At 45.1% G+C, this 13,049-nt stretch overlaps 1 protein-coding gene across 1 annotated transcript; it reads left to right on the forward strand.

The window, feature by feature from the left end:
• The first annotated feature begins 4,106 nt into the window (after positions 1-4,106).
• On the forward strand, positions 4,107-11,859 carry GNPDA2 (glucosamine-6-phosphate deaminase 2). Its single transcript, XM_081209094.1, has 6 exons — positions 4,107-4,355; positions 6,919-7,020; positions 7,132-7,314; positions 7,823-8,007; positions 9,204-9,378; positions 11,087-11,859. The coding sequence occupies exons 1-6, from the start codon at positions 4,232-4,234 to the stop codon at positions 11,146-11,148; spliced, it is 831 nt and encodes a 276-aa protein (XP_081065220.1). The 5' UTR covers positions 4,107-4,231; the 3' UTR covers positions 11,149-11,859.
• The last annotated feature ends 1,190 nt before the right edge of the window (positions 11,860-13,049 follow it).

The raw sequence follows: 13,049 nt of genomic DNA on the forward strand, positions 1-13,049 counted from the left end.
TCTTAAAGCCGCTAAGCCGTTAATAGCCGCGCTTCGCAAGACAAAAAAACCGCAAGACGAAGAGACTCGCGGAACGGATTAATTTCGTCTTGCGAGGCACCACTGTATTTAATTTTTATCTAAATAACTTAGTATCTGCACTCAATGACTCAGAACTCCACCCGCCGAAGCTTGCAAATCGGCATATTTCGGTCCTGCTATATGCTGATGATGCGGTAATCCTATCTAGAACCCCCATTGGACTCAAAAGAGCACTAAGAAAGCTCGCAGCATACTGTGAATCTGAATGTCTCAAAATCAACTATCAAAAGACCAAGATACTCGCTTTTGGGGAAAAACCAAAGCTTAGAAGCTGGGAACTCCAAGGCCATAAATTAGAACAAGTCACAAACTACAAGTATCTAGGAATGGTGGTACAGGCCTCAGGAACCAACAAACTACACATAAACTCCATCGGGAGTTCAGCAGAAAAAACCGCAAATTGTATTCTTAAATTCCGCAGCTCTAAAATTATACAAGGCCAAAACTTTGGCACAACTCCTGGATGGTTCCTTCCTCTGCTTTCTCACCCCTTGAGAGAGTTCAATCTAGACTTCTTAGAGCTCTCCTCCAAGTCCCCAGATGTGTCTCAAATGCATGGGTGAGATTGGAAACGGGGATGAGTGTGGAGGCTAGCATTTACTTAACATCAATCTACAAACGGCTGACATTGAATCTGCTCCCCCCCCCCCCCCAGGGATAGCCACACTGATCCTCTGTGACCAATTCCAGTCAGGCTGGCAGACTGCAGTTCTGAACACCCTCCAGAAACTGGGTTTTGCCCCTCAAGCCCTTCTAAGTCTGGGGTTGGGCCAGGCAAAAGCCATGGTCAGGCAAAGAATATTAGATACCAAGAGACAACTGGGCTACGCAAGGTGCCCAAACTATAAAATTGGAGAAATTGAGGGATATATAGCCGCACTGGCGGCATATCTCTTCTTTCTCGTATCTAGAAATGCAAGAAGGGCCTTTACACTCGCCAGAAGCACGGCTCTTCCCTCGCCGATCCTGGATGGAGCCTTTAGAAGGGTCTCGTATGCTCAGAGACTTTGCACCTGTCCATTGGGAGAGACAGGAAGTAAGCCCAGAACACTTGCTCTTTAAATGTCCCTTCTACTTAGAGGCACGTAGTAAGTTCATTTATCCCCTACTGGTGAGGCTCGCCGACTTCCTGCAAAAGCAAAAATTTGACCTTTTGCTGTTAGGCAAAGATCAGAAGAAAACCTGGATGGTCGCCAGATTCTGCGTACAAATCTGTAGGCGCAAACCATCACCCAACTCAAAATAGTCTGGCATGAAAATCCCCAAACTTGGTTCCATGGATGACTAAGTCAACTCCCTGGGACAGTTTATTGTTGCACATTGTTTCTAAATTTATTGTTGTACATTGTTTTAATTGTCTGTTTTAACCATATTTGCACATCAGTTTCTAATGTTGTAAGTGTCCTCTATTTCAGAGGCTTCTACTCTGCAGCCTCTTATAGTTGTTTTAACTGCGGTCTTTTAGTTCTTACGCTTTTACAGTTGTTTTAACTGCTTGTTTTTATTTGTTTTTAGTTCTTATCTGGTTTAAATATCAGTTTTTATCCATCCATTATCCGTGTTTAATCTTGTATTTTATTCAGATGTTTTATCCTATGCTTGTTTCTTTGTCCTTATTTGCTCCAACATTTATCAGTTAAAAAAAATTCCTGCTATTCTATTTATATGTTGTTTTTTTATACTGGTCTGTGACCGTAATAAAGTTCATTCATTCATCAGTTGAACCATTTGCAATGGAACAAAGCTGACAAATACCCAGGCCAAGCCAAATTACAGATTTCTGTGCTTGGTGTGTATAGCCAAATCTCATTTACAGCCCAGGAGTTTAATTGGTCATGTGGACATTGACTTGGGAAAGGAGGGGGGATTCATTCAATTGCTGACAATAATTCCACATAAAAATCTTCCTTGTATTTGGTCCCCAGACCCAGAGTTTTTGAAAACAAACATCGTAAGACTTGACAACAGATTCTTTAAATTCTACCGCTCCCAGGATGAAGGACACAATGAGGTCCCTTTCCCTAATGCCCCTAAAAGGCATTTGCAAGATCCCTTAAATATATTTTTTCAGCTGCAACTCACAGGAACACACTTCTGGCACCTCTCAGGTGGGTGCCATTGCCATTATAGGATAACAAGGGAGGAATTTGTGAATTCCGGCGCCTCTTTCTAGAAAAATAGCAATGGTTACTCTAGATATCTTTTTCAGCCAACAGTATCAGAGGCACAATTTGGATTCCATAAAACTAGAAACACTATTAACTATGTCCTTTGCAATTTAATTGAAACTACACAAAGACTCTCCAAGAATCTTTCAGCTTTCATAAATCTGATTTCAGCCTTCAACTCAGTAAATGTAAATAGCAAAGCTTGTCACACAGGAAGGAGCCCATACAAATCTTGATCTAAGATACTATGATTATAGAACTCCATCAAAATCTTGCCTACGTAAGATTGAGTTTAACAGGATATATTCTGCCCCCTCTAATTTGTTAATGTAGGACTAAGTACTAGTAGTAAGTCAAGGATTTAGTTATTGCATTGCTATTTGTACGTCTGTCCTAATAATTCTTATTTTATGCCACTATAATGGATGCCGAATTTTAAATCATGGTGATTAATCTATTAGTTTACAAGTAAGTTTGTCTTATCAAATTACTTTTTCCAGTGACAGCAGACAAAGGCAAACTATACCCCCAAAAACTTTGCTTTGAATGTTTGCTGTCAGCTGCTATGTGCACAGCTCACTGTAGGGAAGCAGCATGCAAATAAATTCAATTAACATTGAAAGATCTTCATTTATTGGCCTACCAGCAAAAAAATAATTAGGTACTGCATTTTCACCCCTTTCCCTAAAGCAACAGAGATTCTTTACAAGATCCTGCCATGCAGCCCCCCTGAACTTTAAAATGCAGTTTTCCTCAGCTCAAGTTTGAGTATCCTATTTATTTTTGAGTCTATATTGCAAGCTGCTTGCATCATTAGGAAAAACCCCAAGCATTCACAGAATTTTTTGCAGCAGGGGTGGGGTGTGTGCGTAAGGCAATACAACTAAATATACAACTAGCTGCAGAGAACAAGTCTACAGCATATTTCCAGCATTTTGTGATTGCACCATTTTGAAGCCTGAGTAGCTATGCCTCTCAGTAGTTTAAGTTCAAAGTCTGCCCTTCTCCCAATAAACTATGCCAAAATACTAGTGGGCTAACCTAACACCCCCACATACACCAAGCAAACTAAGGATTAGGTAACTTCGCAGGGTTGGCATAATATAGCCCACTCTCCAAGCTAGGTCCCCACCTACCCTTGCAAATACATGTAAAACCATCAAATTTTATCTGCATTGCCAGAGTATCCCCATGTTTACTAACTATGATGTGGGGTGGAGGTTTGCATTTAGCCCACTCTCCAAGCTAGTTCCCCACCTACCCTTGCAATACATATTTTAAAAAATCCAGTTTTATCGGCATTGGCAGAGTATTCTCCCCGTTTACAAACTATGATGGGGGAAGGTTGCATTCCTCCCCCTTGCACTGCTCAAGTTTGCATTTAGCCCACTCTCCAAGTTAATTCCCCACCTACCCTTGCAATACATGTAAAACAATCCAATTCTATCTGCATTGGCAGAGTATTCTTCCCTCGTTTAACAAACAATGGGGGGTAAGAAGGTTTAATTCCCCCCCCCCCCAGCACTGCCTCAGGTTGCATTTTTCTTTTCTCCCTGCACTGTTTGAAAACTCGTCTAAAAAGCCTCCCCCCTTTCAAAGCAGCGTTTGAAACGCTCCTCTCCCTGCCCCTTCCCCCTCTAAACACGCTGAAGCTCGCACTCCACACCCGAAACGCGAGCCGCCGCTGCCGGCAGGTATTTATAGCCAAACTTGCGCACGCGCGCTGGGTTCTCCGAACCCCTTCCTCAGCGGCTCGGGGAAAGGGCCCCGCCCCTTTCCCCATAACTGCGGAACTTGCCGAAGCAGCGGAGGCGGAGGCGGCGGCCGAAAGGGGCGGGGCTCGCGGCGGGCGCCGGAAGTCCGCCCGCTTCCCTCTCGCTTCCATAGGCCGGGTAGTGAGTCGCTGCTGCTGCTGCTGTTTTGTTTTGCTCGCCTTGGCCGCCGCTGCTTCTCCGCTGCATCTTCCAGGAAGGAGGAGGAGAATGAGGCTGGTGATCCTTGACAACTACGACCTGGCCAGCGAGTGGGCTGCGAAGTATATCTGCAACCGCATCATCCAGTACAAACCGAGCCAGAGCAGGTATTTCACCCTGGGCTTGCCAACAGGTAAATGAATGCAATTGCTTGGCATTTATTTATTAAAAATTGCTGGGGGGTTTTATGTGTTTTTTGCCCCCCCCCCTCTCTCTCTCACACACACACACACCAGGGGCTCTCTGAATTAAAATCCAGCACCAGAGACATAACAGGGTTCCCTGAGTGAGGAGGACAAAATTGGACACACCCACCCAACTTTGAGTTGCCACCTGTATAAATATAGATATTATTTTTATTTATTTTATTTTGTGGCTCCTTGGCTCTGCGCCCTGTGCAGGGGAACTCCCCTAGATCCAGTGCTCCTAGCACAGCGTCAGAGAATGAAAACCAATACTGTACAAGCGATTAAAGTTGTAAGAAAAGCAGATTCCAGCTAAACAACAGGAATAATTTTCTGGCAGCATGTATTGTTTGACAACGGAAAGTGCTCCCTCCGGAAGTGGTGGACTCTCCTTTCTGGTTTTTAAGCAGAGGTTGGATGGCCATCTGTCATGGATGCTATGGTTTCCTCTGTTGCAGGGGTTGGGCTCATAGCTGTCAACTCTTCCCTTTTCTTGCGAGGAATCCTATTCGGAATAAGGGAATTTCCCTTTAAAAAAGGGAAACGTTGACAGCTATGGTTGGGCTAGATGACCTTCGGAATGCCTTCCAACTCTACAAGTGGGCACCGAACATGACCCTGCGCTGTGCAGGAAGCCACTGTTCATCCTTCAACTGCCTGCGTATTGTTGTTGGATAATTTCCTTCCGGCCAGGCTTGTGAGTTCCTCCCTCATCCTGCTTTCTATTCTCACTTCCCTTATTTGTTTAACGCAGTTAAAGTGGGTTCACAGATACACACATATGACAGAAAGCCCAATAGTCTCAGGAGGGGCTGTAAAGGAAAGAACATAGGATGTTTTTCTTTTCCAACTTCTCCAAACCACCCCCCTCCACAGGATCCAGATTCATTTTTCGAATGGAAAATGACAGGTGCACATACACACATGTACTGCAATTTGCCTGCTCCCAGAGTAGCCTGATGAAAATGGCTTTTGGAGTTTCGTTACACTTTCTTTCGGCAAGAATGTAGCACATTTTAAAAGTTTCAGCAAGGTCCTGACCAGGTTTACTCGGAGCCAGCTACCACACGGTTCAGTGGGGCTTGCTTCTGAGTAAGGGTTACTTCATATGTTGATTTCTTTCTCTTCCTGCTCTCCAGAGTGAGTCTGTTATGGAAAGAAGGGTGAGGGGGGAGAGCTAGTGACTGCCAAAAAAAGGCTAGAAGCCTTGAACTTTGTGTAGCGACAACGGGTCCCTGGCTATTGAAGGCAGGAGTAAGAATGGTAGGAGCACCTTCAAAGGACTGCTGACTCTGGGCTTCTAGAGAAAGGTTTCTTTGCTGAATGCATTACATTCGGAAGAGCAGGTTCTATCTCTGTGGAGTCTCCAGAGCAAGCCAGCTTTGAGAATCACCTGTGCCTAGGAGTTTTTTGTGGGGAGCAGGTGGTCTGCAATCCTGTATGTGTACTGACTAGCTTCTAAAAAAATGTGCATCAAATAAAGGTAAGGAACCCCTGACCATTAGGTCCAGTCGTGGCTGACTCTGGGGTTGCAGCACTCATCTCGCTTTATTGACTGAGGGAGCCTGCGTGCAGCTTTCGGGTCATGTGGCCAGCATGACTAAGCCACTTCTGGCGAACCAGAGCAGCACACAGAAACGCTGTTTACCTTCCCGCCGGAGCAGTACCTATTTATCTACTTGCACTTTGACGTGCGTTTGAACTGCAAAGAATAAAAACCTAATAAAAGCCCTGTGTCAGATCGGGGGCATGTCTAATCTGTATTTTTTTAAAAAAAAAATCCTTCCAGTAGCACCTTAGAGACCAACTAAGTTTGTTATTGGTATGAGCTTTCGTGTGCATGCACACTTCTTCCGCTATTGTATGACAGTTCTACACCTAGCTTGGCAACTTGTCCAGTCCTGTGACCAGCAAGTTGCTGCAACAAGTATTTATCTTCCTGCTTCTCTGGGTTACTGCTGTAGGTTGACGGCCCCCGTCACTCTGTCCCAGCTCCTGCCAACCTAGCAGTTCAAAAGCATGCCAATGCAAGTAGATAAATAGGTACTGCTGTGGCAGGAAGGTAAACGGCATTTCTGTGCGCTCTGGTTTCTGTCATGGTGTTTCGCTGCACCAGAAGTGGTTTAAGTCATGCTGGCCACATGACCCGGAAAGCTGTCTATGGAAAAACACTGGCTCCCTTGGCCCAAAAGCAAGATGAGCGCCACAACCCTATAGTCGCCTTTGACTGGACTTAACCGTCCAGGGGTCCTTTACCTTTTTTACCTTACTAGTAATAAAAGGCGGATGTTAAGAGAGAAAGACACATAGTGTAAGTAAACACATGTCCTATTTCCATTTGTGAAATACTGGAAGGTATAAATTGAGGTTTTGCCGCACATATACTCAACAACTGCTCTTCAAACCTAGATTTAGCGATCAACTGGATTTGTGATTATTTTGCAATTTGTGACTACAGTGAAGGTATTTTTTTTCCGAGTGCATGAAATAATGAGAACTTGCTTCTTGCAGGAAGTACACCTCTGGGATGTTACAAAAAACTGATAGAATATCACAAAAGAGGAGACCTTTCTTTCAAGTATGTGAAGACGTTCAATATGGATGAATATGTGGGTAGGTTTGTCTTCAATGTTTCTTTGCAAAATAGGGTGGGACTGGGTGGTTTACATGTATGCCAGTAATTGGATAACTAAATTAGCATTTGTGTTGAATCTTTTGTTCCAGGGCTTCCCAGAAGTCACCCAGAAAGCTACCATTCTTACATGTGGAACAATTTTTTCAAGCATATTGATATAGATCCAAATAATGCTCATATTCTCGATGGAAATGCTGCCGATCTAAAGGCAGAGTGTGATGCGTTTGAAAAAAAGATAGAGGAAGCTGGCGGAATAGATTTATTTGTTGGAGGTAAAATATATATATATATATTATTCAACAGTGGTGGCAAAAAAGGTGTTTTTCAGTGAGCACTCAAATCAGTAATGCATAATTACCAAACAGAATTCTGTGTGCAGGTTTACTCTGAATAATCCCATTGAGTTCAATAAGATTTACTCTCAGGCAAGTGGGGGGGATTGCAGCCTAATAAAAGTATCTGGGTGGAATAAAAATAGTTGGAATAGTTTATTAAACATAGTGGGAGTAGCCTGTTAAGTTTGGCTCATAATAAACACAATCTGTTTATATTACATATGCGCCCAGTGCTGTGCTGCGGAGTTGTTCAACGCAGTTTGGAGCACATCTTATGAACTAAACTACCAAGATAAAGATGTGCTTAGTGTTGTTTTGATGCTCTCAAAAGCAAACTATCAACTATAGCTGAGAATGAATGCCACCAATCTACTGCTGCATAAAGTTATTTAGTATTACCAGACATTCCTATCTACATTGTCTTCCTTGTGTGTTCTCTTTCAAGGCATTGGTCCAGATGGTCACATAGCTTTCAATGAACCAGGCTCAAGTTTGGTATCAAGAACGAGATTGAAGACACTAGCAATGGACACCATTCTGGCAAATGCAAAATACTTTGATGGAGATTTGGCTAAAGTTCCTACTATGGCGTTAACAGTTGGCGTGGGAACCGTGATGGATGCTAGAGAAGTAAGAATATTTTTCTTTCTCTTCTGGATATTTTTGTAGTGTGTTTGTTTTAGACAAGAAATGTATCTGTGAAGCATAGCAGGTCCATTTCATTGCAAAACAATGGAACTGCAAAATGAATCATTGCTACAAACATTCTGTGCTAGTAATGCATATTTATTTATTTTGTGTGGTGTAACTGATGATGTTGGTAAACAATCTTTTCCTCCCAAGTTGGACAAGGTGCTAGAGGTGTAATGTTATTCCCAATACATTAGTATCCTTCTTACTGTCAATTAACATCCTGATTGAACTGAATAAAATAATACTCTCTAGATTTGGCTTCCTCTTGAGCCGATAATGCATGTAATCACAGTAAAATAGATGCTGCTGTTTCACACTGGTCCCGCTAGCTAGGGATGATGGGAGTTGTAGTCCAACAACAGCTGGAGACCCAAGTTTGAGAAACATTGCGATTGTAGAGGACAAAATATTTCTCTCTCCAATTACAGTGCAGCCTTTAGGTGGACTACTTTATTTGAACGGGGACACACTTCTCCATCTCAATCCCATCAAGTTTATGTCCTCTACTGCCTGTACAAGGTCAACTTTGGCAGTGTCTTCTTACAGAAGCATAACACAGTGTCAGTAGGAAATGTGTGCTTAATATCTGCCATCTTCTTTCTTCTTCTTCTTCTTTGGCAATCGCTCGTAGCCGAGTAAGATTGTCTTCCATAAACACAGATTTTAACAATGAGTCTGTAAGTGACTGTGGAGGCCAATGCTGTACCCACACGTCCTTCCACAGTGGGGACATTGGTTCCCGGACGGGATTTGATCACGGTGTGGATTTGCCAAGCGTGCCTTCCTGTTAGCACGTTTCTCCCTTGCATCCTGAGTTTGAGTGTCTTCAAAGCCCATGACACCTTTGGTAAAGGCTGTTCTCCAATTGGAGCACTCGCAGGCCAGTGTTTCCCAATTGTTGGTGTTTATACTAATTTTTAGATTTGCCTTGAGAGAGTCCTTAAACCTCTTTTGTTGACCCACCAGCATTACGCTTTCCATTTTTAAGTTCGGAATAGAGTAGTTGCTTTGGAAGACGATCATCAGGCATCCGCACAACGTGACCAGTCCAACGAAGTTGATGTTGTCATCTGCTATAACAACAACTGTCTGCAGATCTTCCTTAGCATAATTATGGTGCTCTTTTCTTCCAGGTGATGATTCTAATCACTGGCGCGCACAAAGCTTTTGCCTTGTACAAGGCAATTGAGGAGGGAGTCAATCACATGTGGACAGTTTCTGCTTTTCAGCAACATCCTCACACTATCTTTGTATGCGATGAAGACGCCACCTTAGAACTAAGAGTTAAAACGGTCAAGTATTTTAAAGGTGAGCTGCATTTGTACACCAGGCTTCTCCCAGTGAAGTCTCCCCTGTTCCCAAGTTATTTTAAGGAATAATGGTTTACTTATTTTTTTAATACACACACACACACAGCAATTTATTCCTTGATGGGGTGTTTAGAGGTACAATGGGCCAGTGTGTCTGGCTGTTAGCCAGGTTGGTAGTTTTTGAGCTCACCCTTCCAGCTTTACAATTTCATGATTCTTGAACCTCGAAGTGCAAATTTGCCTATTAGTACTGCAGAATTTCCTTGGTACAGTGGTACCCCGCAAGACGAATGCCTCGCAAGACGGAAAACCCGCAAGACGAAAGGGTTTTCTGTTTTGGAGGCGCTTCGCAAGACGAATTTCCCTATGGGCTTGCATCGCAAGACGAAAGCCCATAGGGAAATGCTGGCGGTCGGGAGCAAAGACTTTCGCCCACAGCCAGCCTTCAGAAGAGGACCTCTTCTGAAGGCCGGCGGGGGGCAAAAGTCTTTGCTCCCCCCCGCCTGCCTTCCCCCCCCCCCGCCTGCCCCGGGCGATCTTAAAATGCTGGCGGGCGGGAGCGAAGCGTTCGCTGCCAACCCCCAGCATTTTAAAATCTCCCCGGGACAGCAGAGAATTCGGGAACATTTTAAAATCTCCCCGTGTCCCGGGGAGATTTTAAAATGCTGGGGGTCGGGAGCGAAGCGTTCGCTGCCGCCCCCCAGCATTTTAAAACGCTGTTCCGAAGCGGGGGGCGGGAACAGCTGCCCCAGCCGCCCCACTTCGGAACGCTGTTCCGAAGCGGGGAGGGGGGGCGGGAACATCTGACCCAGCCGCCCCACTTCGGAACGCTGTTCCGAAGCGGGGAGGGGGGGCGGGAACAGCTGCTCCAGCCGCCCCACTTCGGAACGCTGTTCCGAAGCGGGGAGGGGGGGCGGGAACAGCTGCCCCAGCCGCCCCACTTTGGAACGCTGTTCCGAAGCGGGGAGGGGGGGCGGGAACACCTGCCCCAGCCGCCCCACTTCGGAACGCTGTTCCGAAGCGGGGCTGGGGGCGGGAACACCTTCTGAAGGCGGGCAGGGGGCGAAAGTCTTTGTCCCCCCTGCCTGCCTTCCCAGGGGCTTTTAAATCGCCCCGGACAGCGGAGAAGTCCTCCGCTGTCCGGGGCGATTTTAAAATGCCGCCCGCCAGCATTTTAAGATCGCCTGGACAGCGGAGAAGTCCTCCGCTGTCCCGGGGTTTTTTAAAATGCTGGGGGTGGGAAGAAAAGCCCTTGTCCCCCCCCCCCCCCAGCCTTCAGAAGAGGTCCGGGGACAGACTGTCCCCGGACCTGGTCTGAAGGCGGTTTCCCTAGGAACGCATTAATTGATTTTCAATGCATTCCTATGGGAAACCGTGCATCGCAAGACGAAAAATTCGCAAGACGAAGAGACTTGCGGAACGAATTAATTTCGTCTTGCGAGGCACCACTGTATTGTCTTTAATCTGGCTTGCATAAGTACTTCTCTCCATGATCCCACTTCTCTGTTTGGCCCAGCTCCTGGCTGGGGCAGGCAAGTCAGATGGGCAGGGTACAAATAATAACAATTCCCTGACAATTGGCCCTGGTGACTAGCAATAAACGGGAGCTGGATTCCACAGCCTGTTGATAGAGAGGGTAAGAAAAGACATAGAATGAAGGTTTATCTACACTGAAGCATTGCTAACGTCAATTCTCTTTTCTCAAGGTTTGATGCATGTGCACAACAAACTCGTGGACCCACTATACAGTATGAAAGAGCAAAACTGAGGGAGAGGATCAAAGTTGGACTCGTCTGGCTGACCCTGGCAGTGGTTTTAGGTAGCAGATGAATGTACTGCTATGCAATATGCTGGAATACTGGCTAAAATGGAGAATCTAAAGTACTGTGGGGTTTTGTCTTTGTTCGAAAGGTCCAAATGTGCAGACATACATTCCTCTTAGCACTGTTGCAAGCACTGTTCTCTGCTTTTTTGTCCAGATCTTTTTTGCCTGTTACACACTACCTGTATGCTACTGGAAGCCAATGGAAGAGTAGTTCAGACTTTAAAGGTAGCTCTAGACAAGCTGTTTGCAAGAGGAGAGCTCTGTGTAAATTCAAGTATATATAAAAGTTCTTTTTGTCACGGGCTGTGTAATTTTAACCTACAAACTGGTAATTGAGCACTTTACTTTGAGAGACTTGCACATAACTGTCAGACCTAAACCTCAGCAGCTGCGTGCCTTAAAATCTACACCTGGGAATCCGCATGGGGCACAGAAATAAGGTGAAAGACTTTTCATCCCTAAGCTGCTGGTCGTGTTTTGTTGAATTCTGGAGGTGTAGCCAATATTGGTCTTTTGCAGCAAAAACAGCAAGGAAATTATTTGGCACCTTGAATATGAACTTGGACAGTCAAGGGGTGTGTGTATGTATATCTTTGTCTTTCTGCTATAACACTCAGTTTCATTAAACGAAGCTAGATTTATGAGGGTTAGCTGCCCTTCCTGCAAGGCGGAAGAAAACTGAATTATACACATCTCGAAGTATTACCGTATTTTTCGCTCTATAACACGCACCTGACCATAACACGCACATCGTTTTTAGAGGAGGAAAACAAGGGAAAAAATATTCTGAATGAAACAGTGGACGTATCATTTTTGTGCTTCATGCTGTGGCCACAGACATGTGATCTGATGGTGAATTTGGGGTGACCCAATGCAAAAATCCTGAGAATCCCTGTGGATCCATGCTTTGTAACCACGTTTTTGCACCATTGCAGCCCCAGGCAACAGTGGGTGCGTGATTTTTTTTTGGGGGGACAGGCTGTAGCCATGGACATGCTATGTGCTCTGATGGTGAATTTTGGCTGACCCAATGCAAAGATCCTGAGGATCCATGTGGATCCATGCTTTGTAACCACATTTTAAGTGGGGAGGGAAGGAAAAACACAGAAGGCTAAGAATGCAGGAGAGGGCTATAACGTGAGGAAAGGAAGGCAAAAGTTTCCCCCCATCCACCCACCCAAGCCAGCCAGCGTGCGCTCTCTCTCTCTCTCTCTCTCTCTCCCTCCCTCCCACCAGCATGACAGAAGAAAGCATTTTAACTGCATTAAGAACTATTTAGCAGCGAAACCTAAGCTTTGCCATCCCTTAAGAGGTACAGACACTGTAATCTTCCAGATCGCATGAATTTACAGGCAAAACACTGTTTAAGGATTTCATCCTTTTAAATGGAAGAAAGCATATTTGAATGCTGTGTGTCTCCAAAAACAAAAAGCAGGAAGTCAAATCAGAATTTTAAGCCGAACCTGTAATCTCTCTTCCCTTCACAAACATTGTTCCCTCCGGAGCAGGGAGAGGATAGAGCGACGCTCTGCTCTCCTCTCTACTTGCCTGGAGGGGAGGGGCTTTCCCTGCTCTTTGTTTGGACGCTCTGCTCTCCTCTCTACTTGCCTGGAGGGGAGGGGCTTTCCCTGCTCTTTGTTCCGTTTGAGCAAACACAGCAACGAAACAGAGCAGGGTGGGCAGTAAGACCCTGAGGCAGAATGAAGGAAAGCAGCTTCCTGTCTCACGGAGCTCCCTTCTCCCTGAAGCGCGGTTTGATTTTTGCCTCATTTTTCGGCTCCAGGGACACACATTCGCTCCATAACACGCACAGACATTTCCCCTTCCTTTTTAGGAGCAAAAAT

This window comes from Podarcis bocagei (genome assembly GCF_964188305.1).
Source record: "Podarcis bocagei genome assembly, chromosome: 9".
NCBI lineage: Eukaryota > Metazoa > Chordata > Lepidosauria > Squamata > Lacertidae > Podarcis > Podarcis bocagei.

What these genes read in the sequence shown, in the direction of transcription:
- GNPDA2 (XM_081209094.1), top strand. Translation starts at nt 4,232, where the DNA reads ATGAGGCTGGTGATCCTTGACAACTACGACCTGGCCAGCGAGTGGGCT. An exon ending in CAATATGGATGAATATGTGG is followed by an intron (nt 7,021 to 7,131) that starts GTAGGTTTGTCT and finishes CTTTTGTTCCAG; the next exon opens with GGCTTCCCAGAAGTCACCCA. An exon ending in AACGGTCAAGTATTTTAAAG is followed by an intron (nt 9,379 to 11,086) that starts GTGAGCTGCATT and finishes TCTTTTCTCAAG; the next exon opens with GTTTGATGCATGTGCACAAC.